The 27,113-nt window shown below is 39.0% G+C and overlaps 1 protein-coding gene across 1 annotated transcript; it reads left to right on the top strand.

Moving 5' to 3' along the window:
• The first annotated feature begins 380 nt into the window (after window positions 1-380).
• MGARP (mitochondria localized glutamic acid rich protein) lies at window positions 381-24,725 on the top strand. The gene is made up of 5 exons (XM_067297027.1): window positions 381-518; window positions 2,173-2,276; window positions 3,378-3,480; window positions 8,267-8,482; window positions 24,544-24,725. Exons 1-5 carry the CDS (start codon window positions 434-436, stop codon window positions 24,723-24,725), a joined length of 690 nt encoding a protein of 229 aa, XP_067153128.1. The 5' UTR covers window positions 381-433.
• Window positions 24,726-27,113: the final 2,388 nt, after the last annotated feature.

Genomic DNA, 27,113 nt, shown 5'->3' with positions numbered 1-27,113 from the left:
TTTTTATTTTAGCAAGACAGTAATTATGTTCCTCCTCATCTTCTCTCCCCCCCACCCCAATAGCTGCAATTCCTTGAATCTTTCCTAGTATTGGGGGTTTTGTTAATTTTAAATAATTCCTGCTATTCCATTCTATATGAGCATTCACCGCCCCAAACTGCGTTTAATTTTTCAGTGTTTTCATCAGTGCTGACTGGAAGAACAATTTTTTTTGATGTTGTTAATGCATTCCGGCAGTCGCCGGGCCCCCGCGGCGGGAGAGGCCCGGGGGGGGCGGGAGGGGGCACCTGCCAGGGGGCGGGGCGAGCGAGCGCCCCGCCCCCTCGGCGGGGGCATCGGTGTCTGGCGCGGCAGCCGCAGCCCTGCAGCGCCGGCAGCCTGTGGGCACCGTGCTCTGCCGCGCCGCTCCTCTCCGCAGCGTCCCGCCGCCGCCATGTACCTCTGCCGGGCCGCCTCGCAGGCGCTGGCCGCTCGCCTGAGCAGGGCTCCGTCCGCTGCGAGCCGCCTGAAGCAGCGGGGTAGGTGGAGGCCGGCGGGGGGCTGCGTGGGGCGCGCGAAGGGCGGTGGCGGCGGCGGTGGGGGCAGCCCCGGCCTCGGGGCGCGGGGCGGCAGGTGCGGCGGGCGCGCGCCGCGGCCGTTGGCGGCGGCCGTTGGGGGCTGCGGGGGGTGCGGCGCCCCTCCGCGCGGCAGCGGCGCGGCGAGCCGGGTACGTGCCGCCGGTCGGCTCCGTCGCCGTTAGGCGGCAGCTGGCCGGCTGCCTTTCAGCCTCAGCGCCGCTCCTCCGGTGGGCCGGCAGCTCCGCGGGAAGGGTCTGTTCTCCGCCGGCACTGCGCCCTGCGGCTCGCTCTCTGGAGAGGCGGCTCAGGCGAGGTCTTGCCCTTCCCCTCCCTCTCGATGAAAATAGATTTTGTAGTAATTATAGATGTAAATTCCCCTGCCCCGAAACTAGGGAGCTCATCGTTTTCTTCCCTTCTACCCCGGGGAGGGGTGGTGGTGGGGGGAAGGGTGGATAATCGATACAGTGGTTTCATCTGTAGTCTCTTAACACTGTGGCTTGCTTTCTGGGGAAGGCGGTGTGAATCAGCGGGGTGTGTTGCAGCCATGGCTTTTGCCGCATCGCGAATTGTGTAACCAGTAGCGAAAACCTTCCAGCCGTGCTGGGTGCCTGTGGGCTCACTGAGCCCTGTCGTACCTATAACGTACAACCTTCAATAGTAGACTATTGATGAGAAACCACAGCAGCATTGTGTATATAAATGTTAGAAGACCAATTAGGATGTCTAAACATTGAAGAAGAGTCTGAAAAGTACATCATGAGACAGAGGATGCTAAATGTAATCTGGCACACGATAGCAATAGTTTGAGACTATTTCTGCAGCTGCTGACTGCAATGCTTGGAGCCATTTTATGTTTAATGAGAGCCCCTTCCATGAGATATTTCTCATATGAGCTACTCATCCAGGATGAAGCTATGAAATTCAGCTGAAAGCTTTGGTGATGAACAGAATTACATATATTTATTATTCCTGGGTCTTTTTTTGAGATGTACTGTAGAATTCTAAGGGTCTTTCAAGTACCAAAATCACAGAAATGATGAACAAAAATAAACAGCGAACACTGCTATCATAGTGAAATAAGTACTCAGTTGGTGATAAAACTGTGTATGCCTGCCTGCCTGCCCTGTTGGCCAGTATTTGAGGTTATGGGTTTTAGCAGGTTTTAAGGTCAGCAGTCTATTTGGGAATGAAGGAATGTGAATTCAAAGGGAAAGGCCTTCTCTTAAAGTGTTCTGCTGTTAAACTGAAAGGGATCTGTTACCTCTGATGACCTTGATGGCAGCAGGATTGCATAGGACAGGTACTTTTACGTGTCCTTAGGTAGGACATGTCTATGTAGACTAAATCCACTACTTGGAAGCTGATAGGCAGGCAGTGTAGCTCACAGAAAATCTTTGGGCAGCCTCAGCCTTTTATCTCATTTAGTTAGGCACCACGCCTTGTCATACTCAGTTGTGCAAAATGCCATGATAAACCGTACCTTCCAATTCTGCTTCAGCTTTATGTTTAAATCATCTCTCCCCATAAAAAGAAAGAAATATAGCTTAGATCCCATAATTCTATTTTGTGATCGTATTTTAGCAGCACTCTTCCTTAATATCAATGGTTTTCGTAGCGCCTCTTCGGCAGATGTCGTCTGGGAGTGTTCCTGGCTCTTCTGGAGAGAACATGATTTACTATCTCCTGGCTGGTGTTGCTGCTTTTGGTGGTTTATATTATGTAAGTGTTTGGAAGTAGATCTGTTTGTGCTTTCCGAGTTGACTTGATTTAAAGTGTGTTCTGCGTTAAAGAATATGGTGAAGGTGTAAATTGCATCAATGTAATGTAGATGATATAGCATATAATTAAATACAGTCTAAAGTACAAAACTATAAGAAGTCAAAAATAAGTTCAGAGAGCTAGTGAAACTGAATGTCTATTGCTTGTTTATTTTACTGTTACACTGATGCATAGGGCTGTTGTAGTTTTCAGTGGAAAACATACTTAAGACTGTGAAATGAGTGTGTCTAGAGATGGAGTAAGGCTTCTACCTCCAACCCTTTGCTTTTTCTTGTCAGCTGCAAACATTAAACACATATCAAAGTAGGTAAGACACGCGTGAAATAAGATGCATCTGAACCCAGAAGGGGAAGAATATGAACCCGTTTGGTTGGGGCACAAAGAAAAAGATAAGATTAATTATTAGAAAAGCATGTTCAAATTCTGCAAGCATCTATTTTTTTCTGACTTTTCTTTAATCATTTTCTTCCTCACATCTAAATATGTCAGACTTTGTGCTTCATGTCCCTAAAGCCTCCATTTTGTAGCTTCCTTTCCCTCCACAATTTGAGATAGTGACTAGCACATCCCAAAGAGATATGTTTTCCTTTCCCACAAAATAATCCTCTTAAATGATAAGTAGCTTCTACTTGTTCAAAATCTTTCTAAGGTAGAGCTGTGTGATTGCATATCTAAAAGAATAATAAATTCTACTGCTGTCGCTTTTTTATTACCTTACCTTTTAAAAATATCTTGTCCTTACTTATCTTTTTAAATATTCTGTTCCATTCCCAAAACACTGCAGTGTTTTGTGAAAGCTGTACATTATCTTGTATTTTACTTTCTAACAATGGAGAAATATAGAATGTATGAATATGTTAGTATAACAATTTTTTTTTGCCTTGTTTGTATTGATTTGATATGCCTTTCAAGACAGGCAATGGCACTTGTTGAAAGTGCATAGGTTTTTGTTTTTTGAGTTTTTTTTTTCCTTCTCTCCTTCATGTAACCTAGTAGCTGTAGGGATGTAGCAATAAATTTAGATATATTGTTTCCTTTCAGGCCTACAGAACAGTCAGTTCATCGCGCAGCAAGTATATTGAACATATGAATATTCTTCATGAGAGAGCTGAGGAGCACAAAAAGAAACATCTGTCGCACAAGGGTGAGTTGAGCTCTTTTCTCTCCTCCTCCCCCCCCCCCCCCCCAAGGTGCATATGGATCTGGAGCAGGCTTCTAGCTTAGCTAATCAGGCCTAAACAGTGTCATCCGTTGTCCCTTGACTGCGAGTAAAGGTTGTACAGTGTTCTATTAGAACAGATTTTGGAGAGGAATTTAATGTTGAGGCAGTGAATCTGTCCTGTGATCAAACTACAGGAGTCTCTTTGGATGAAAAGAGTTAATATGTGAACCATTAATTGTATATTGGGCATCATCATTCGATGACTGAAAGCTTAATGAAACTTGACTAAATGCATAATGCTGTCAAAATCAGTTTTGTCCTTTTGTTTGTTTGTGGCGGCAGATTATATCTTTCTCTCAGCCAACAGTCTGGCTCCAGGCCATGTGTCATCAGGGAATGCATTTGTTCAATCACAGTACGTTGAGCTAGGAAAAAATATATATATATTGATATATGATAATATTTAAAATATTGTAAAATAAAAGCCATTTCTAGTTCCACAGCTTTGGCTTTGTCATTTTTATGTTACAATATTGTTGTCTAATAAGCAGGCACCATCTAAATATGACAATTCCTTCCTTACTATTTCTTGCTTAAATAATTAGACCAAGTTAGATCAAATACTTGTGATGGAATGTTGTTTGTGTCTACCTCAATTAGTGTTACAATGAACTTAATCTAAAAGATAGAAGTTTAGCAAGCATGGTCTTGCTACGAAAAGCAATTAAAAATGGTGTGGTAAGAATCTCACGCTCTCTCTCTCTTGCTCTTGCTCTCTCTCCCTCTCCATATATATATCTATATAGAGAGAGATATATATACACATTTAGTTCTTATAAAATCTTTGTTTAAAAATGAAGCCATAGCACTTGAAGCTGCTCCATATTTATTTAATGTATTTGCGTGCATGCAAAGAATAGATTTGAATAGAAAGTGCTGTGTTTTAAAATTCCTTTTCAGTGTGAGAACGTGCTTTAAATTTTCTGCCTCTAAAATTATATCTTTTGAAGTTGTTAGTCTTCTTGAATGAAGTTACAAAATGTATGCTTTAGTTTTAAAGCTTTAAAATTAAAGATAGTAAAGCCTAAAATGGCAAAATACCTTTATTTCTCTTCTCTTTATTAGCTGAAAACAATGCAAGTTTTAAATTTCCTCTCTGGATACCAAGAATTTGACCAGGTTTTAACTGCCATCCTTCCTTGTCCCTGAAACAAAAAAATTTAGCAGGACTTCTGAAAATTTAGGCATCCTTTGATACGATATGCTGTTTTCCCTTCATAAATTATGAAAACACAACCTGTCATCCCCTTACCTCCCCCCCCCCCCAAACATTTATTGGAACCAAAGCAGATAGGTGTTCCTAGTGACCTAGTGTTCAGCTGTTCAGAGAAGAAATGTTGGCTACTAAAGCATACTCAGAAGAACACAGTAGCTGTAAAAGGAGTAGACGAACCTTCCAAGGCACACAAAATCATGTTGTTATATTCCTCTTTTTTTCTTAGGGTTCACTACTACAAGGTACTGAGAATTTTAACCCTAGTCTACCAAAATGTTTGAGTGGAATATCAGCAAAGTCAGCGGCACTGTTTACACCCTGAAAGCTATACCTATATTGCAAATGACTGGGGTAAGAAAACTCAGGGCTTTGTAAATTATTTCATTGTGACTTCAAGTACTCTCCAGACATCCCATAATTTGATGCCTTGTGCAACTTAATAACTTGCTCGCAGAAATGTCACAATCAATGACAGATGAGTGCTGCCTCCCTTATTATGGGTAGTAAGAAGTCTAGAATACTTCTAGTATTACAAGTATTATTCAATATTAGACTCCTGACTAAATTTTCAACCCAAAGTTTTTGATTGGATGTTTGAACTAATTCCATACAACAATACAAATCTACTGTTGAATCAGCTTTAACATACTTTTTCCTACGGGCTTTCTTTTTTAATCCTTCATCATTCCCAACTCTGTGCTCCCAAAAGAGGTTTCTGCTCCTGTTTTTCCTATGGAATCCTCTACATGCTTTCTGAAAAGCCTTAACATCTGTCTTCCTCTTCCCCCCCACCCCCCCCCCGAACTCCTTGCATAATCATATTTTTGTGTGTATCTTGTTGCACGCTGTTACTATAGTATTGCTTTTCCCAGAAGTGCCACTGCAGCTTCTTTCTCCTCACATTCATTAGATTCAGTTAGTTGTTATACTTTTTTTCACAGCAAGCATTGCTGCTAAGTGATAAAAGTCCTGTTCCAAAAGTAATCTAACATTTTTTTTAACTTCACATAAAATCAAACTTCAAAATAAGCTATTAAACATAGTGCTGGTAACAGTATGAAATGGTGGATAAAAAACCAGCATGTCAAACAGCACATTTGTGGCATATTTGCTGTATGTATAGTGGTAAGGTGGAGAAAACCTTATGGTTTTCTGGAAGAACTTATGCTTACAGTTGGGGAGCAGTTGATGAGAGGGAGACTCATCTGAATGAATTTCAAGACTCAACAGTGTTTGCCCCTACTCTCCCACCAATTCCTCGTTCTGAGAAAATTCTCCACTTGAGTACAAAACCAAAATGTTTGTTATAAAAAAAACTGCATGTAACAAACGAGGCAGCCAAGATAAACAATCAAATGCTATTCCAGGTTTGCTTGTTTATTAGTGGGTTGAAATAGTATTTAAAAAGATGAGATGGTTTAGAAAAAGATGTAAGAGCAAATTTTCTGTAGCTCTTCTTAATGGAAAGCTACTCTCAAATGTAGGAATAGATTTTTAAAAAGCCCCTGGAAGAAACCTGACTAGAAGTAGCAGTAGGAAACCTGGGACATCATTTGAACTGTAAAATGATGTTTGCCTCACAGAATATTTTACTTGCTTATTTGGCAAATAGTGCAGATACTGAGTTATGTGTCTTTCATTCTCACGGGTCTCCTTTAAACTTGTTCCTGATTGCCTCCTTTTTTAGCAATGATTTTTCTTTTTAACTTTGTGAAGCTGATTCAATCTTTCTAATCATTACTTTGCTTTTACACTTTCCAGACTAAAATACAAGGGAAATCTCTTTCCAAACCTGAGGAAGTTAAATACAAAGGACAGTTGTTCACGCGTACCTTGCAGCCTACCTTGGGATGACTTTATGCCTTCTATTGTAAAACTCCGTACTTGTGAGACTTTAAAGAAATATTTATGTTTGCAAGGCCAAACCATATTGAGCTACTACTGAATCTGCTCTGTGGAAGGCAATTCTGAGATTGAGAAGCTGGCTGTTCTGAATGAATGCACTCTATATTTGACTGTCCAATAAAATGTACTGAATGTTGAGCTTGGCTATTAGTCTGTTCTTTGTGTAATCAGTTTAGCTTTTTGAAAGATAGCTTTCTCTTAAAGGGACATGGTCAGGTTGCTTAATATAATCTGTTGTTTTTCCTGATCAATGAGTAGACTTGTGTTTGTGCCATGAACTGGCATAAGAAAACCGACAAGTAAAATGATCAGTTGTTAAACAGATCTAGAAGAATAAAATAAATTCTGACTATGTCTTTTTAAGCTTCTTTTTTTCCCTTTTTCTATTCTTGCTTAGTTTGCAACTGTATTTCAAACTTTATTTCCTGTTCTGTTTTTCACCTGGTGAGTTGGGTCTAGTGGTAAACTCTCAATGAACACTTGCTATATTACCTCCTCTTGTTTAACTTGGTGCATGTTTGCATGGTGTTTGTGCATGTCTTCTCTCTTGCTTTGTGCTGTTAGTTTTTAATGATTTGTCTCAGCTGAGTTTGAAGTAATGCATGCTTGTAAAACACTGTTTTTTTCAGATTCTATAGAGTCTTACCCACAGCAGGGTAGGCAGTTCTTCAAGAGAAAGCTGGGATTTGCGAAAAGAAAATGATCAGTCATAAGTGGTCATACTTCTAGTGAAGCTAACTCTGGCTGTTTAAAACTTACCATTTATTTTCTTATTTATGCATCTAATTTCAATATGGTTATCCTATTTGTTTATTCTGCTCCACAGATTTTATATTTCTTACCTGAGTACTGTGGCTCTTACTGGATGTCTGTCCTGCAGTCAGGAGTGTGATCACAGTGCACTCAATCTAGCTCTAAAGCAAGCAAGGTGAATAGGGCAGCGTAGAGCTAAGAGGAGGCACAAAACCCATTCAAGAAACGAATTGTGTGTTGGGCTCTGCGTTGTTGGAGTTATCGCCAGCCAAGTTAGCCATTTTGAAAACAGCTTATGTATTACCTGAGAACTGAAGTCACACCATGCACTGCAGTGCACTTAAGCTGTGAACCTGACTGATAATGAGCTACATAAAAGCTTTTAAGTATGACAGCAAATGTCTTATTCCACATGTGATAACCTCACTGCTGAGCACAAATGGGACAGGAATCCTGTTCCCATGAAGTCCATGTGTGCTGTTGCTGCCCCTTTCGGTAAAGTGGGTTTGGAGAGACACTTAACATGGTCCCTATCACTCCCCCACCCCACACCTTACAGTCACATGCTTTATGCAACACTATTTCTGTTACTACAGTAAAGCAGTTGTAAAACTCAGTAATTAAGAATATGGTTTCCTGATCTTGTAAACATCTCTTTTGGTGCTACATTAGGTGAGATGGGTGGATTAACTCCTGATTTCTTGCCTTTGTTCCTGACCCCAAAGCTTAGCTTTTCATTTTTAATTGAAGTGATGATGGTAAAAAGCAGTTGGTGAATTTGTTGCATGCAAGCACTTTACGCTTTCTTTATTGTATTAAATAAATCCTTAAAAGGTGATGAAGAGGAGACAGCTGAAGTCACTGAAGCAGAGACAGCCACAGAAGAGACTGATACAGTAACTGCTGCTGGACCTGCAGCACAGGATGAGAGTTCTGGGGTATCCTCAGAAACTGGAGGGGAGAGCAGCTTACCAGCTGCAGATGTACCCGCTGCTGTGGAGGGAGCACAGCAGGAAGCTGCTGCTAATTCAGAAGCTGCTACAGTGCAAGGTTATCTTATGAATGCAGTTTGTGTGTGTGTGCTGTGAGTTTTTAAACCACTGCTTCTTGCTACAGAATGTTGAGAACAAACATCAGCATTCCTAAGGGGGTTTTCCTGCAGTGAAAATTAATTTAGGTGTTACCTCGACATATCATGAGTGTATGGTAACAATAACTTTCAAGAAAGTTCATTAAATCTGTGCCTCTAAGTGTGCTGCCTGTGGTACCAGCATTATTTTCTAAGACTAGTAGAATGAAAAGTTTATTTTACTACCACATTCTATGTCTCTTTCAAGATTTTATGTTCAAGTGAGCATAAAACACTTGCTCCAGCCATCTGGTTCATAAGGGTCTGTTAAGGAATCTAAATGCTGTATTTTGCTATTCCTAAGACATTTCACAGTAGCTCATGTAGCTGTTCCATTAATGTAAGATCAGTAAAGTCTTGCATATCAACCAAAATATCACTATATCATCAGTGATAAAGAAACATCAGGTTAAAATTTTCAATGTTTAATAGAACATCAAGTTGGTATTAAATACTTAGGTCAATAAGAGACTACATATCAAGTATTCTGAGCAGTCACCTTGTTTGAAATATTTTGGTTTACCCTACCTTTTTAAAATCACAATAATACAAATGCTAAAACTATCCAAAAGTTACATAAATAATAGGATTATAATTTAACTTGATTTTTAGCAATCAAATTTATTTATTGCTAAACTGCAGCTATAGACAAATCACTTATCCTTTTACCTTTAGCTAAACCAATCAAAAGTTGAAAGGGATGCACATAAAGCAATTATAATTTTTTAGCAGATAGGAAAGTAATATTTGCATCTGGCATCTTCAGTTAAAGTTGCAAGCCCTTGATGAAAGAGAAACTTCACTATAATTCTTGCTTTGGAAAGGAAGACTTCAGTGTGACTAGCAAGTATGATTTTCAGCTTGTCTTAAACATGGAGTCTTTACTACACACCTATTTTTGACCTCATTTGAGAAAACATCCTCTCACGTATATGTACATTTATCTCCTAAATGCAAGTCAAACTTTCTTGATGCTGAGATTAAAAATATTTTGACTGCTAGACTTTATGTGGTTATCATAGCACCTTGAAAGGTATTAGCAGATACTGTTCTATTTGTTCTTCCAGAATTGTTTCCTCCTCTTTTTCCTTGGGGACTTTTTATTGAGCAACTGATGCATCTTGATTGCTTTTTAACAAATGAACTTGGGAGATAGTGCTGTGTTTCAAATGACACACTTCTGTGAAGGTTCTAGATATGAATGGGATTTCAGCTCATGTGTGAATAGTTCCTGTGCTCATCTACAAAAGAATTGATTATAAATAATGTATTTTAAAACAATATTTGGTCCAATGTGTTAAATGTAATACAGCTAATAGAAAAGTATGAATAAATATTTGTAAATATCTTTATGTAAACAGCAATAATCACTACAAGAGAATAGTTTAAAAATACTGAGTCTTTAAAGATCTCCATTTCTATAGAATATTCAGATTATCTTAAAAAAAAGAGAGAGAGAGGAAGGAAGTAGCCCTGTATGTGTTAGAATTAGCAAATCAGAGATGTAAAGACATATAAGATGTTTTTAAATGTCTTGGAGTATTTACCCCTGTCACTCTACAGAGCAATTGCAAAGTTTCAGTTTAAAGAAGTGGACATTTGCTTGTAGCAAGAAGTGGCTGAATATTCCTTTCATAATGCTTATCTAAGGATATTTATTATTTGCTTGATATTGTAGTATCTTGCATATGATAAATGTTCTTGTCACTCTCCTGAAGATGAGGAAGCTAAGGCTCTTGAATCTTTCTTGAGAAACATTGTGTTTAAATGGACTAAGTCTCAGGGTCTAATTCTAGATGTGGTGACTTTGTGTAGTTAGTGGTATTTCATGAGAGCAAACACGTGCCTTTCAACTATTAGTTACTGTTGGTATTGACTGGAAGTGGATGTGGTGAATAGATGTTACTGATTTCCTAGGTCTTTTTTCCCCTGGCAATGTAGCTATGGAAAAACTCTTCTGTTACTTGGGTATTTAAAAGGGATTCTGAGGGCTTTTTCAGGCTTCCTCTATCAAGTCTTGCTACAGAGGTTATTCTTTGCTATGTGGTAAGGTTGGCAGAAGTGAACCTGTGGGGGATAAAATTTTTGAGAAACGTTTACATATTGTTTCAGCCATCTTTCTTCCAACCTCTAATCGGGATGTTACGTATTAGTCAAAACATTTCATATCAAACAGCAGAAACTGAACTTCATCTCAGTAACTGCTAGACTCTAATGGAAGGGAATGTGCTGACCAGCGTAATGTTGCCTGTTCTCTTTGGCATTGCTGGGATGTTATAACTGGATTCTGAGATCATGTTTTTGTGCTACTTGTATCTAGTCTTTCCTGCCACAGGTCACTGATAAAGACTGTTTTAAATAATTGCTCTTAATTGTTGTACTTAAATCAAGGGTGAGCTGCATAAATCTCATAAGAGTTCACATGATGTTCCTCTGCCAGGGCTAAGTTGTGCTAAAACTGCCATGTAACCTGAATCCTGCCATGGGAGGGTACAAGTCAGCAGAGGCTCATGTCACCAGGTCACCTTAAAATTAATCTGCATGTCTAATCTAGGTCCACACTGCAGTGAAACAACAAGACTCCTGAAGCATTTGTTCCTCAAGTCTCCAAGGAATTGATATATGCCTATGGCTTTTGACCACATGTAGCTTTTAACAAGCAGCATGTGATCTCATGCACACAAACTTAAACTAGCATCCCAGGCTTTAAAGCTATGTGAAAGATACAGTTTCCATTGACATAATACTTAAAATAAAAGATGGTGTTTTGACTCAAAAGTCTATGACCTCTATGTATCAATACTAGTCAGAGTGTTTACCTGCAGTAAACAGCTTTTTGTGTTTAAAAAACATATATTTTTATAATCTTTAAAATCATTCTGGAAATACCCTGCTATTCTGTATTTAACCAATTTCATCGTTTATTGTATTCTCTCCATTTAGAGAAAAATTTTCTGTACACCTACTGAGGTAGGGAAGTGTTTTCTCCTAGAGCTGACAAGGGAAATGCAGGCTTACTCTGACAAGGATACTTATTTAAATAACTTACTAGTTTTGTTGATAGCTTGATGCTACTTCTGCAGGTGAAGGTGCAAGTATTCTCCTCATTGCCATTAAACTTTTGATTATGCAAATTAAGATTGTTTCTTTCTATCTGTAAGGCTTTCTGAAGTACATTTGGAAATGTAAGCAATCCGACTAATGGACATTCATCTCCAGCTTCAGCATATATATATATGTGTATAAACAAATAATGTGTGTATATGTACATGTTCAAACAAACAAAAAAAAAAAACCCTGGGTGTAGGTACTTAATATTTAATCAGAGTAATTGCAATTTTAGGAAGTTAATTACAACTTTAGCTAGCTGGAATTTTATCCTTGCCTCGATTTAAAGAACTTATCCTCCACTGGTATTTGAAATTCTGGGAAATGCTGTTGCCAAAAAGGTATTGTTACTCTGCTCTCATGGTTTTAGCTTCCTCTAAATGCAGTTTTCTGTACTTTATCAGTTGAGCTATTGCAGTCGCTCTTAGTCACTGCCTGATGCTGGTGTAAGTTTCATGCTATCTGCTTTTTAGTGTACACTGTGTTTGCGGACTATAAATTATGATTAATTAGTCCTGAGATAGAATAGATGCTATGAAATGCACAGATTGGTGACATACTATTTGCATTAAGCCTTGTTGTTGCATTAGTAACTGTTTTAGTTTTTGGATTGATGCTGTAAACTTTTCTCCAGCTCTAGTATTGAGGTTTGAGGTTTTGATATTATCAGCTGGAATAGCAAAAGCAATTATCCCAAGGCCGTGCTTTCTCAGACTTCTGACTTCTGTAACAGCACACTGTTGGGTGTAGTTTTTTTTTCTAATTTTGCAAATATTGAATGATGTGGACTCAGTTTAGTATTTCAAACACTCTTCTTCCATGACTGAATTTAGGGAGGTTGAGTAACTAGGTTTGGGGAGGATTAGTGTGTGAATGTGCCAGTGTTTTCCATGTTAAGCTTTGAATGGCATTGTAATGCCAGTTGTCTGCATCCTAGAGAAAGGAATATAGGCTGCACTGGACAGGAGTTGCTGCTTTCTGTAGAGAACTTTTGCTGACTCTGGCGTAGTGATGCCAAACAGACAAAAATGCCCCATGTGATCAGTGTATATTATTTGTGCTTGGTATGTTACTAAACTCTGTGTGAGTATTCACATGCTTTCTAATTTATACTGGGACAATGGGAGTGTTTTGAGGACTGCTGAAAAGTCCTCAGAGTTACTTGTACCTGCTGATACTTATTCAGTCTTTCAGAATTGAGTTGCGCAGTAGAATAAATGCATTCTTCTAATCATATTTGGTTTTCTGAGATGTAGGAAGGAGGAAGACATGTTCAACCTGGAATTCTTTACAACCTCAGATGTTGGGGTAAGATGCAGAATGGTTGGGGCTGGTCAGACCTTCTTATTCACGATTATACCACTTGTTTACAGTTTGACTTTGGGCAAGTGACTACACTATTTTTTTTTTTTCCTCCTCAAAACCTTTGTCTTTGCCTGTATAGATCAGAAGCTTCTCTTAACAGGTCTATTTGCCATTTTCATACATACAAAGCCATTGCATTAAACAGATCTCTAGATGTAGATTGGTGCAACACAAGGCAAGCATAGACTGAAGGAAAGTATTCACATCATCTGACTATATTTATGCCTGATTACTGACTATAATAAAGGTCTTCTATTCTGAATCTCCTTTTAGAGGAATCTTTTTTTCACTGATTATAGTATTCTAGCTAGCTAAATTAGGCTTCTAGAAAGCAGAATTATGTGAATATTATTTTACTGGGGAAATATTCATATCTGTGGAAATTGTTGGCTGTTTTTTCTTCACGTTTATCCCTTTCTTCGTTTGTCCCTCTGGCCGTGATTTTTGTTTTCTATCCCCCTGATTGCCATATGTTGGCCACTGCTCTCTTATCTTTCTCCTGGCTTTTCCTTCATAAAACCAAGCTTGTAGATGAGCTGTTATAGTGTAAAGAAACACAAAGTTTTTGTAGAAAGAATGTGAACAAAATTTAGAAAAGGCCTCTGTAAAAGATTTATGAGTATCTGAAGACATAAGCTGGTAGATAGGAGAGACTATTCAGTTTTGATCACCTTATCTGAAAAGAGAATTTTACAGCATGTACTGATACTTTTGCATGCACTGATGTTATTACTATATGAGGAAAAAAATCCAGTAAAATGGAAAAAGGCTAGCACTTCCCAGCTAAGAGTGCAAACAAATAAATGTGGGAAAGTGGTTATACAGAATAATTACATTTGAATCAACTGTCTTTCTATTTTGCTATTGTAGAACAAGGGTACAAGTAACTACATTAAAAAAATTAAAACTGATGAAATGACAAAGTGAATAATGTGTAAGTGACTAATTGGTGAGCGACAACTTACTTTGACTCAACCTAAACTTGTTAGCATTTACTTCACATTAAAAGTTAGTACCTGTGTTCTTAGGAAAAGTTTAAAAAATGCAACATGCAGAAATACTGCATCTGTTAGAGATACTGTCACAACATTGCAGATATACTGCAATATTTACAGAGATAATACTGCAATATTTAGAGAATGGCAACACTGACTTCTTTCTGTTCTCCTGTAGTGGCAGTGCATACAAGAAGAATGATGGGATTCTTATATTAATTTTTGGCTAGTGTTTCTCATTGCAGAGGGAAATGTCTTTTTCCCCAAAACAACATGGTGACATTTGCTCCTGTGAAAAGTATCCAAGTGAGTAAGACTTGGCACATTGTTTCATATGAAAAGTGCTATAGAAAATGCCCATCTTAAATGTAAAATTTTGTTAGAACTTTTGAAAGATTTCATAAATCAGGTTATTAGAGCATTTTCATATATGTGTTTGTATTAACTTGCACTAGTTTTCCTAGTGATCTATTCTAATCAATGAATAGGTGTTTGTTGAAAAGACGCAATGTGGATTGTTTCTCATTTCTGTGAAACTTAGGAGGCCTGCAGCCTGGATGCTTTAACACAGTAACAACTTTGTAACAAATATAAAATGACCTACTTGATATTTTGCAATACCTCATATAATTTCCTTCTGGATTAACATACTATGTACATTATATAATATGGGATATGCACATAGGCCTTATTGTGAACATTACAGACATCTCTCTGAAGCTTTTTTTAATCATCCATTGCAGAATAAGCTCATTTGTAGTGAGTCTTCTAGTCATTAGTGTGAACTAATGAGGCTTTTTTAGGAACTGGTGACCTATATTAGACATGAGTAGCTTGTGAGATGTTTGCTTGAATAGAGGTGTTTCTTTCCTGCTGTTTAGAAAAACATTTTATTTTTAAGAACGTGCCTCATAACCCTGTGGTTTAGGCTTTCAGATGGACTTCATGTTTATTTTTATCTGTGTTACTTATTGGTGGCTTGCAAAAAGAAAAAGCTAGCATATCTTCATAGTGGCAGAAATGATTAGGAATCTTTCTCTGTTCCTCAGTTTCCCAAAGATCTTTGGATCTGAGTCTCTAGTTCAGGTTAACCTAAGGAATAGCTGAAATGCCAAGGGGAGAAAACACTTTCCTGATATTAATAGGCTATAGTGAGCTATTATTAAGTAGAGAAGGCTGAGACTGAATACATTTCCATCCAACAACAGATCAGAATCACAGAATCGCTGAGGTTGGAAGGGACCTCTGAAGATCATCTAGTCCAACCCCCCTGTTCAAGCAGGGTCACCTAGAGCACATTGCACAGGATTGCATCCAGGCGTGTTTTGAATATCTCCAGAGAAGGAGACTCCACCACCTCTCGGGGCAACCTGTTCCAGTGCTCTGTCACCCTCACAGTGAAAAAGTATTTCCTCATGTTCAGATGGAAGTGTCTGTGTTTCAGTTTGTGCCCGTTGCCTCGCGTCCTGTCGCTCGGCACCACTGAAAAGAGTCTGGTCCCATCCTCTTGACACCCTCCCTTCAGATACTTGTACACGTTGATAAGATCTCCTCTCAGCCTTCTCTTCTCCAGGCTAAACAGGCCCAGCTCTCTCAGTCTTTCCTCATAAGAGAGATGCTCCAGTCCCCTAATCATCTTTGTGGCCCTTCGCTGGACTTGCTCCAGTAGTGCCACATCCCTCTTGTACTGGGGAGCCCAGAACTGGACGCAGTACTCCAGATGGGGCCTCACCAGGGCTGAATAGAGGGGGAGAATCACCTCCCTCGACCTGCTGGCAACACTCTTCCTGATACACCCCAGCATACCATTGGCCTTCTTGGCCACTAGGGCACATTGCTGCCTCATGCTTAACTTGGTGTCCACCAGCACTCCCAGGTCCTTCTCCGCAGAGCTGCTTTCCAGCAGGTCAACCCCCAACCTGTACTGGTGCAGGGGGTTATTCCTCCCCAGGTGCAGGACCCTGCACTTGCCTTTGTTGAACTTCATGAGGTTCCTCTCTGCCCACCTCTCCAGCCTGTCCAGGTCTCTCTGAATGGCAGCACAGCCCTCTGGTGTATCAGCCACTCCTCCCAGTTTTGTATCGTTGGCAAACTTGCTGAGGGTGCACTCTGTCCCTTCATCCAGGTCATTGATGAAGAAGTTGAACAAGACTGGACCCAGTACTGACTCCTGGGGGACACCGCTAGCTACAGGCCTCCAACTAGACTCTGCGCCGCTGATCACAACTCTGAGCTCTGCCATTCAGCCAGTTCTCAATCCACCTCACTGTCCACTCATCCAGCCCACGCTTCCTGAGCTTGTCTATGAGGATGTTATGGGAGACAGTGTCAAAAGCCTTGCTGAAGTCAAGGTAGACAACATCCACTGCTCTCCCCTCATCTACCCAGCCAGTCATTCCATCATAGAAGGCTATCAGATTGGTTAAGCATGATTTCCCCTTGGTGAAGCCATGCTGACTACTCCTGATCGCTTTCTTGTCCTCCACATGCTTGGAGATGGCCTCCAGGATGAGCTGCTCCATCACCTTTCCAGGGATGGAGGTGAGGCTGACTGGCCTGTAGTTCCCTGGGTCCTCCTTCTTGCCCTTTTTGAAGACTGGGGTGACATTGGCTTTCTTCCAGTCTTCAGGCACCTCTCCTGTTCTCCATGACCTTTCAAAGATGATGGAGAGTGGCTTAGCAATAATGTCCGCCAGCTCCCTCAGCACTCGTGGGTGCATCCCATCCGGGCCCATGGATTTGTGGGTGTCAAGTTTGCTTAAATGATCTCTAACCCGATCATCCTCCACCAAGGGAAAGTCTTCCTTTCTCCAGACTTTCTCTCTTGCCTCCAGGATCTGGGGTTCCTGAGGGCTGGCCTGAGCAGTAAAGACTGAAGCAAAGGCAGCATTCAGTAACTCTGCCTTCTCTGCATCCTTCGTCACCAGGGCACCCACCCCGTTCAGCAAAGGGCCCACATTTTCCCTAGTCTTCCTCTTGCTACTGATGTTTTTGAAGATGGTTGGACCTGGGCCTCTGAAGCCGCCTCCCGAAGGGTGCCGTTTCACAAACAATTTCTTGAGCAGGGTTGGCTCCAGCAGTTGCCAAGCCGCTAGTTCCTGTCCTGTGCACCAGAAGTTTGTGCAGCTCCTCAGTGAACCAGGTCAAGGAACTGATCTGACTGAAAAATAATTAGTGTTTTTCTAGATTATTGTCAGTTCTGTGATTCAGTTCAGCATGTAGTTGCAGAAATATTTGTGCTGCTGTATTGCACAGAGACAGCAACAAAGAGCAGTGGCAGCAGCGTAAGCCAGTGCTTTTTCTGGTGGTTGAACAATAGCCTGTACAAAATCCAAAGTACTGAGGAGAGTAGAAGGATTTTAGGAAAACACAATGGCCAGTGCCACAAATGAACATAGGTGTGATGTTCATCGATGTTCCTCCAGTACACTTAGGAGTACTATTACTGGGGTAAGGCCTGTACCCCTGATTTAGACACTTCTACAACGTCTAGGAAGAGGTAAATGGCTACGGAAGTCACAAGTTGGTGTGCAAATCACAGTCTAAGCCTGGGGGCTTAACTTTAGCCCATAAAAAAGCCTGAGCAGAGGGGTTTCTCTTTTCTTGTCTGAAGTTTGAGTGCTGAATTTGCAGTGTGACAGATGCCTACGTTGGTTTCTGTTTAACCAGGCAGTAGGTTTTTCTTTGAAGCCAAGCATTTGTGTTAAATATTGTTCCTTTCCAAAGAGATTGTTACCTGGGTGGAGTAAGATAACCATGTCAAGTGTTCACTGAATAAAAGGCTATTGAGTAGGGAAAGCACATTTGAAGTAGTCCTGAGGGACGACAGTGCTTGGGTTGTTCCTAGTGATACACCCTGAGCTTGTGCTCTCTTCTGGTCAATGAATCCTGAAGTACTCGATGACTTTATAGGGGAGTATGCACAGGTTTGCATGTTTTGTCCCAAACTAACCTGGTGATTATTATTTCCGCTCTTATTACTGAAGTAGGAGATGTGGGTTTGAGCCTCTCTAAATGGAGGAGGTTGTTGAGTGCAGGTCTGCCATCCCATGGTGGCAACTCAGCTTCTGATGTACTGAGTGGGGAAAAAAACAGGGAGGGGACCTCTACTGTCACCACTACCACATGTTTTACAAGATCCATTCTTTAAGGAACTTTTTTTTCTCTTCCCTTTCCTTTAAATAAGAAGGTATGATGGAACCGTAATATGTTAAATTGGTCTGAACGGGAATCACAGTTTCTTCCTGCTACTGTTGTGCTCTCTGCTGAACTTGATCTAAGAGAACCAGGTACTCCAGCCTTGTGTGCTCTTATTCTGCAATCTCTCATAAGTACATTCTTCAATTAATATTAAAACATGACAGAATTTGACTTTCTTTAAGTGGATTCTTCTCCACTGTCATTTTTGATTAGCAGTTCTTTAAACTATGAAAAGCTTCCTTTTTATCTTTCTTTTTTTTTTCTTTTCCCCTCTTCTCCAACTCTGAGAGTCTCTGGAGAGAACCTTTTCAGGCTGGGGAGATTATATAAGCAAAAGTATCATGTTCTAGTTTTCTTTAAAAAAAAAAAAAAGGCTGTAAATGAAATATTGTCTCTTTTTTCACAATTATCTATTTTTTTTTCCCTTTGGAATTACTGTGTGATGTTGGCTGTGTTATAGATAGCTTAAAATATCAAGGCCATTTTTGTATTCCAGCTTTTGTTCATGTGTATTCTATGGCTCCAGGCAGATGCCTTTTGTATTATGCTGGGCAACTTGTATTATTTTAGCTTAATAAAGCCAAATTTTTCTGCAAAGAATTTTTTGAAAAGTAATTGAACATGACGTTCTGCATTAGAGATACCAGACTCATGTTGACTGCTTAAAAAAAAAAAGCTTGTGAAATGAAAGATGGTGCACTCAGTGAAATGATTCACCTCAGAAAAGTACATTTTTACATCTAAAAAAAGGGGGGGGAAATCCATGCCTGTTCAGATTTTTTGTTTGTTTTTAACTTAAACAACAGTTTCTGTTGAAATGAATCAAAGGATCAGAATCAAAATATGATAGTTTTAAATATATTAGAAGGGAAATGCAAAACTAGGGTGAAGCATTTATAGGCTCTACTCCTAAGAAGGCTGTGGTTATTCTTTTGGTCTTATTAAGAAACTTTCATCTTGGTTTAAAAAAAAAAACCCAAAAAAACAAAAAAAACCTCTCCCAGAGCAGGAAAAGAAATGCATATACTTTTCTTTTAAAATCAGGAACACCTTTCTTTTTCATGTGTTGTATTTAAGAAAAATGTACTTACAAAACCACTTTAGAAAGGGGAAAGCTTAAACTTTTCTAAGATATAAAAATATAATAAACAAGTTCATTATAATAAACAAGCCAGATTACATAATTGTGCCTGCTGGCCATTCATATTGGTCTGTCTATAAATTGGATCACTAGGTGTTAAAAAAAAAAAACAAAGTGTCAACACAAAACCTCTCCAAACAAAACATTCTGATCCAGTACTGAATTGACTGGCCAAAGTGGCAAAAAATTTTTGTAGGATTAAAATTCTGAATTACAAGAGCTTTTTTTCTTTGATCATTTCCCCTTATTTTAATGCTGCTGTATATGATGCAGTTTCCTTTATTTTTAGGTATTAAGAGAAAGATGTATTTCTTTCATAAGCTAAAGTGCTTCATCTGCGTGAGGAAGGAGAGAGGTGGTTCTTTCCTTTTTATACTCATTCCCTTTCTATATGTAAAAGATTTGTTGTTTTCTTATCAATTAACTGCTGACTATCTGCTATCTTAGAGGAAATTTGAAGAGCCAAACTTCCTGTGAATATGGCTGATTTTTTGAAGTACTGCTTTAAGGTTTGAAGCAGTCACTTAAATTAGCACTGAGGGAACTTCTTTGTTGTAATGAAGGAAGATATCTTGCTTCCAGCACAGTCCAGACTTGGCTGAACAGAAGACTAAAACTTTTCACTTCTGACTTGTTTGCTCACTTCTCTTGACAGTGCTGACAGGTTACTGTATGAAACCTGCCTGTTTCATCTGACCTTATCTGGTGTCTCTAATCTTGCATATACTATTGTTTTCTTTAGGAATTCTGAGTAATCTCAAATTATCTGTACACAGTTTACAATTATTAGCTTGCTCCATTAGCACCTTTCACACTTGGTGTTGGTATGAAACACAACTTGGTAAATTCAGCTTTATGATCACTGAACTCTCAAACCTGGCAACAGCTCCTGTGTAGAAGTACTATCAGAAACATTACCTCATAGAAAAATTATTGTAAAAATCAAGTTCTTTAACAGATTTCAGAACCACTTATTATGATCAGGACCCACATTTGTTCCATACCTCCCTTTCATCTGCCTGCTTCATGACCACCCTCTAGCCTACCGTTCCCAATGAGTAGTTGATGACTGCCAGTCCAAGTCAATTCAATTTTTGACTAGAGCTCTGAGTCCCAAGTGAACTTCCAGGCTGATTCCAAGTAAATTGCCCCTCTGCAATGTTTTAAAGCTTTTTAAAGATGACTTACAGCATCTTCCTCCAGTCCTTTCCAAGTAGTAGGATCTTCATTCTGAAAGTCAATACGTTCCCCCCCCATTATTACCTGGAACAAAGATTCTTGACAATTATTTAGGTCATGCAAGTCCCTGCTTATCATGCTTCTGTGTCCTGCTGGAAGGATGCTGAGCTCACTAATACTCAGACAACTCAAATGAAAATCATAACAATGCGGAGATGCGATTCATCTGGAATGTTTTCTGTTCTGTTGTGACTGCACAGAAATAGGAAAGCCTGCTCTGTCTATGCTGCAATTGTAGCCTTTTTAAGAGTAAAACTTGTGTCTTTAAGGTCTGCAGAAATGATCAGTTTATTTAGGGAGCAGCTCTTGTTCGCTGAAATGGCAGGGATACAGTTTTGTGAAACTTAACATTTCTAGGTGGATCTAAAGGTCAGTATAGTGCCAATAAGCTACTGGAATGTCCTAATGCTACTGCCTTATAGAAAAAACAAAACCACCAAAAAAACCCTCTGATTTCCTTTTGTCTGTAGAATTAATTTCCTTTTTTCTATTTACTCAGTAATAGCTCAAAACAGGTGTGTTTTCACAACATAAATGGTTTGGTGTTGTGTTCGGTAGCAAGTGTAGTATGCTACTACCCAATCATATTCTGTTTCTGAGCCTGCGGAAATTGTAAGGAGCTGGCATAAAGTCAGAAAATGGGTCACAGACATCACTGTGCAAGGAATACAAGGACTTCTGAATTTCAAAGTGGTCAGCTCTCAGATACCAACATGGAATCAGTTAAGTGTCTTAACTTCTCTATGATTTATTTTGAAAAAATAAAGCTTAGCTTTTTTAGAATTTAAATTAACAAAAGTTAAAAGTGATTTCAATTACATCATCTGCTAATTCCTATAGAATTTCATGACAGGCTTATTAGTAACTTAAAAAAAAAAAAAAGAACAAATAGAGTAAAATCATTCTTCCTAGCATTATGGAAAATGAGCCATCACTGTACTTGGCACAGATTAAAATCCCCCTAATGAAGTAGGGTGTAACTGCTGTATTTTACATAGAACAAGTAAGAGAGGTTAAATAGGACTGAAAAAATATGAAATACATGCAGACTAAAAAAAAAAAAAAAGCACTGAGTTGTTTAGAAGTTCAACTGACTTTCAGAATGGGATTAAATTTAACAGGTAGGGAAGCAAAAAGGAGAAATTCCTGAACTTTGTAATGCTTGCCCTACTATCTGGTTAATAGGGGAGGCAGGTTTGATGGACCCTGACACAGTCCCCTCTCTGTGATTTGCATTAGACATTGTCACAGTCACGATTCTGAAAGAGGTGTCTGACTTGTTTCAGGTAATCATTAATCTTGTGTTGCCTGGGATCAAAGGAATTCCCCAGAACAGAGAGAAATGTATTTACATTGTGAACGGAATATAGACCACTTGTTCCAAGACCAAGCTGCATACAAACCACCAAAAAATACCCAGAGTTGTATGACAGATTAATGTTCAAAATAGTTTTCATGTTCCTGGACTGGTACAACAATAGGCTCAGGATACCTGAACAGTGGTAGGTCTGAAAAGTGGTAGTTGTTCAGTATGGACTTGAGAAGAAGCAAAGTAAAGTGTGAATTTCATTAAAATTCAGTCACTTGTATCAATTTTTGATGAATTGTGCATACCACAAAGCAGTTAATACTATGGATACAGAAATGTGTCCAAGTTTTTTTTTTTTTTTTTTTTTTCTGGATGAAGTTAACTGTAACTTTTACTTGAGCCAAAAAGCCATGCAAAGAGCCCTCCTGATGTATATGCTATAGTGCATTTTTAACTATAAGGAACAAGTGTGACACTTTTCCTTTCTAAACAGGAACAGTAACTGAAATGTAATAGAAGACCACACAGAGGGGCATATTGCCTCCCCCCCCCCACCCCGATAGCTAATTCTAGCAATACTAAGAAGCTCATATCTTGTTTAGTGTTTAATAGTTTTCCATACATGTACTGGTAAAACCTTAATGAAGTGATATGCAACCTCTAATTTCATACATTGTCAAAAAAGCTGTAGTTGTAAAGACAGCAACATAATTACAAAATGAGCAATTCTTATTGTTATGATGCTCTGCTCAAAGCACCAGGTGACATTTAGGTAGCTTACTGCAGTTGCAATAGGCTGAAAAACAGTGCCAAAATGATCTGTATAGGACAGTCTGAATCCTTCTTAGAGATAATGCATTATGAAATGGATAATGACCCAGTGTGAGCTGCCACATCTGACACTGCAGTGAACAAGTGCGTTCTCATCACAAGCTATTTCCAGCTTTCTCCTCTTGAAAAGAGCAGATGAGTTGTGGCAGAGGAAAGGTTGTTCTTATGAAATTCTACCTGCGTGTGCTCAAAGCACAGACATGAAAGCCACCTGAGAATTTTTTAAAAATGAACGTACTAGCTAGAGTTTTCTGTGGGCAGCCAGGGACAATTATTCATATGTACACACCAAGGTTTTAAAAAATTGCCATGTGAATTGCAACAAGCTCCTTGTCATTTTAGGGAATGACAACTACTCTGCACAGACCTTGATGGATAAACTGTGAGCAATCCATATTTTGTTGCAGCAGGTTGCCTTTCTGATACGTAAGCAGAACACTTCAGGCTGGAGATTTTTATTAAAAAATAAAACAGCAGAAAAACGCATGTTGCTCACTTAGTTGTTTACTGATCTGCTTTTATTAAAGCAAAAGAAATTGAAACAGTGAAACATGACACTAAATAAAAATTAACAAGACAAAATACTATAAGCCAGAAAGCAAAGTATTTGTAATATGAACTGAATGTTTGATATTACAAATTTAAAACCAGCAGCTAGTCCTCACAGCAAATATGTTGCATTGCATCAAGTGATGCTAACTATAAAATATATAATGTTCTGAATTTTAAATGCACTATTTTTTAGTGTAGTTGTTCCCTATAATGACAAAAGTATCAATTCCTGAATTTTTCTGTTTCTTCAAAATTCAGTGAGTATTCTGCTAAATAAAGTTAAATAGTTAATGTTCAGAATATGCCATAGTTAATTATCTGCAAGCTGATATTTGAAAAAAACATGGGATACTAACTTTTCAGTGCTCCTGTTTACTGTACTTATTGCACTTCCAATGAAACTGTTTAGTTAACTATTTAATATACAAGTATCTTGGTATGGGACACAGTCTGTAACAACAGAGTCCCTGTACAACTTATCTTGCAGAGCAGTTAAGATATGCGATGATGCTGAGGCTTCTAACAGAAAGGTTAGAAGAATATGGTAAGAGAGATTTTACTCAAGTAACATTTAAAATGTAACTGCTGGTTGATGTGTTCAGTCCTCCTGCAGCGTGTATATGTAAATGGTTGAACAAGTAGACAGAGTACAGACCTCTTACACAAATAAATTACTTCATCCTTAATGAGTATTGAAAGAAGGCTGGCTGGAAGTCTTGCTGTGCTGGATCACAGCCTGGTCCCTCAGCCCAACGTTAGGACATTTCTACAACAAAACTGCTCATGACATCTTTCCAAAAATATGGGAAGATATACATCATGTATCTTACGGTATTGATCAGATTAGGCTTATTTCCACTGAAATGTTAACATTTATATTCTGCACATCATTAATTTGACAGAAATCAGAAAATAAAATGAGGGTATCTAAGGGAATACATGCTTTAGAGAATATATACCTCTAGCTAAACACAGTGGAAGAGCTGCTGTTTACAGTTTTCTGCCACAGGGCTAGGAAGAGTCAGATACTAGCCACTGCTTTCCCTGGAATTCCACTTGCAAACTTTTGTTTGCATGCTAAAATGTAATCACCTCGTAGCTCTTGTTGCCTTCAATTACTTGAGTCCAGTCTGTATGCTAAGCAAGTATGTCATACCTGGTGAGCCTTGAGTGCTCTCCCGCATTTGTGCTGATGAATGGAGAGCAAAGACAAGACAATTATCTCTCTAATTTGATTCATAGAAACTGTGGTTGAAGGCTTGGATGTTGCAGTTTCTTCTGTCCATGAGGAAAACTTAGACAGTGTCAAAGAAGGAGTAGCCTCAGCAGCTCAAGAGATGTCTGACGCAGCTGCAAGGGACCAGGACGCTGATGCTGAGGGGCCTGGGCAAACTTCAGAAGGTGCACAGCATAGCTGGGTCTGAAATGTTTTGCTTCTGAAAAAAACTAATGGCTATTTGCACTGGACTAGCTGCAAGAGCATCTAGGACACATTAAGTGACACTATGTCTGCTAATGATGACTGTGTTTGGCATCTTAGTGTCTTTTGTGAGTAGAAAATTTATTTTTGAAATTATTTGCCGTACTTCAGAAATAGGTATTACTAAGCTGGACCAGTGGGGCACTTTGAGCTCAGTGCTCTGCTGTCTAGCTAAGTGGTTAGATGTAAAATTCATTAAAAAAAGGAATTCTACTTTTGGTGCATGTGATGTAACATACTTTTTTTTTAGGCTTGTTTAATTTGAAGGATAGATTTTTTCCTTGATTACATTCCTATAAAGACAAATATAGAACACGTGATATTTATAAACCTTACAATGCTTCAATGTAGCTATAAATGACCCTTTCTTATAATGCTGTTGAAGATGTACAATAAAATGTGTGTTAAAAATCATCACAGTGGAGATTTTCAAAGCAGTTCAGAAGTTGCACTAAACTCCATTAAAATTAGAAATAAGAAGGTTAAAAGGAAAATGTCTGCATCCCTAATATTACTTTGAAAATCTTTTCCCTTCAGCCCAAAGGATTTGTCTTATTCATAGTTGAATAAGTCATCTCCTTTGTTCTGTAGTTATACTCTACTGAACAAGAGAAATGTTTCTCATTGGTATTTTGTCTCCATTTTCAGTTTCCATGGAAGGGACAACAGCTGAGGATGCTGCAAAGGAATCCTAAGGTATGCAGCACAATTCCAGTGTGAGCTTGCCTGCAATTCACCTTTCTCTTTTTCTCAGCTAGTGGCAGTTGCAGCATGTGGAAAGTCTGCAGGTGCATTCTGACAGTGAACCTCTATTTCCACCCCCAACAAGTATACTGTAAAAAGAACTTAACTGAAGTGTTTCTTACTGTTTAGGAATCATTGTTGGCACCTTTTAGAGGTAAGAGAGCAAATAGATATCACTGTGATATCAATTGTTGCACTGGGTATTTACTTATGGCCTTATTTTAGTCTCCTTTTAGTCTAATTGGATTAGGACCCAAGAGTTGTGAGAAATCTAGTTTTCTTCTGTGCAACCAGTGTTCTTTGGACATCAATTTAAATGATACAAATATTGGGGTTTTGGATTATTACCTTATCTAAGTGAACTCTTCTCTTGTCATCCTGAGTGTAAACAGTGAAGTTGTAACCTTCCGACCTGTTAAAGACATTTTGCAAGAGTAGTCTCCTTGCACTTTTAGTTTGCGCTAATGAAAAATATTGAATACAATGTTGTTATTGGGCCTCATCCCTCAGGGTGTGCCTCCTGAAGTATGCCACTAACTACTTGACTAGTTGTTGTAGTCAGTGGGATTAAGGTATGTTTACGTTGCTCAGTTGGCTTCATTAGTTTTCCAGAATAAAATATTTTGTCCAAGTTTTGTGTTCCACATGACTCTGCTTTCCAAAATGGACTGTAAGATGGTGACAGAAACCTATGGGAAAAAAAGGTAGGCTGAAATATGAACATGAACCTTGGTAGAAAAGATAGTAACTAAAACAGAAACAACTGAAAGTTATGCAAATAAACCTCCCAGGTCAGGATTCTCCAAATTACTTTTGCTCCCAGTCAACAATTTGTATATCACCTTTTGGAGCACCAACACAAGAGTAGAAGGAAATGAAGCAAAGTTATTTTTCATTGTACCCTGGAAATGTATGTACTAAATACACTTAGAACATAACAAAGTTGTGCGAGTTCTTCTCAAGTTCATATTTGCTTATTCCATCATCCTGTGCAATATAAAATAACAATGCCTTTATATTCATGTGATAAAAGGTAAATATTATGCTTAACTTCATCAAGAAATCAACCAAATATCTTGGGTCGGTCTTTCATGTTGTTTTAGCACTCAAAACTAATCAAAAAAATCCAAACCCCAAACCCCCCCCAAATTGTAAAATAATTTACAGAATGCTTGTGTAAGATGTGTTTCTCTACCAAATAGAATTGCTGTGTTTTCCTGGAAATAGTGACGTGAAGGGGAACACGTGTTTAATGAATGTGGGTGGGATGTGCCGAAGAGCTGCAGGAGCTGGTTTTGCTCCAGGAGAAAACCAAGAGCACCTGAGAGTATCACAGTGGCAAACCAAATTACCAAGAAATTGTCTCCACCCTGGGACGCACAAATGCAGTGCTATAGTGAAAGTAATAGAACTTATGAGGTCTTCCTTTTTTTTTTTTTTTTATTTTCTATAAATATTTTGCAGCCCTGAAATTGTTGCATTGTTATCCCAGATTTTGATTTGGATGGCAAATAATCCAGTTTCATTAATGAAGGCAGAGATAGTAACTGAAAAGGGGGTGGGAGGGAAGGAGGGAAGGCAAGCTGTT

The sequence above is a fragment of the Apteryx mantelli genome, chromosome 5, assembly GCF_036417845.1.
Source record: "Apteryx mantelli isolate bAptMan1 chromosome 5, bAptMan1.hap1, whole genome shotgun sequence".
NCBI lineage: Eukaryota > Metazoa > Chordata > Aves > Apterygiformes > Apterygidae > Apteryx > Apteryx mantelli.
The sequence above is the reverse complement of the archived record's forward strand: the minus strand, read 5'-3'. Positions and strand labels throughout refer to the sequence as shown.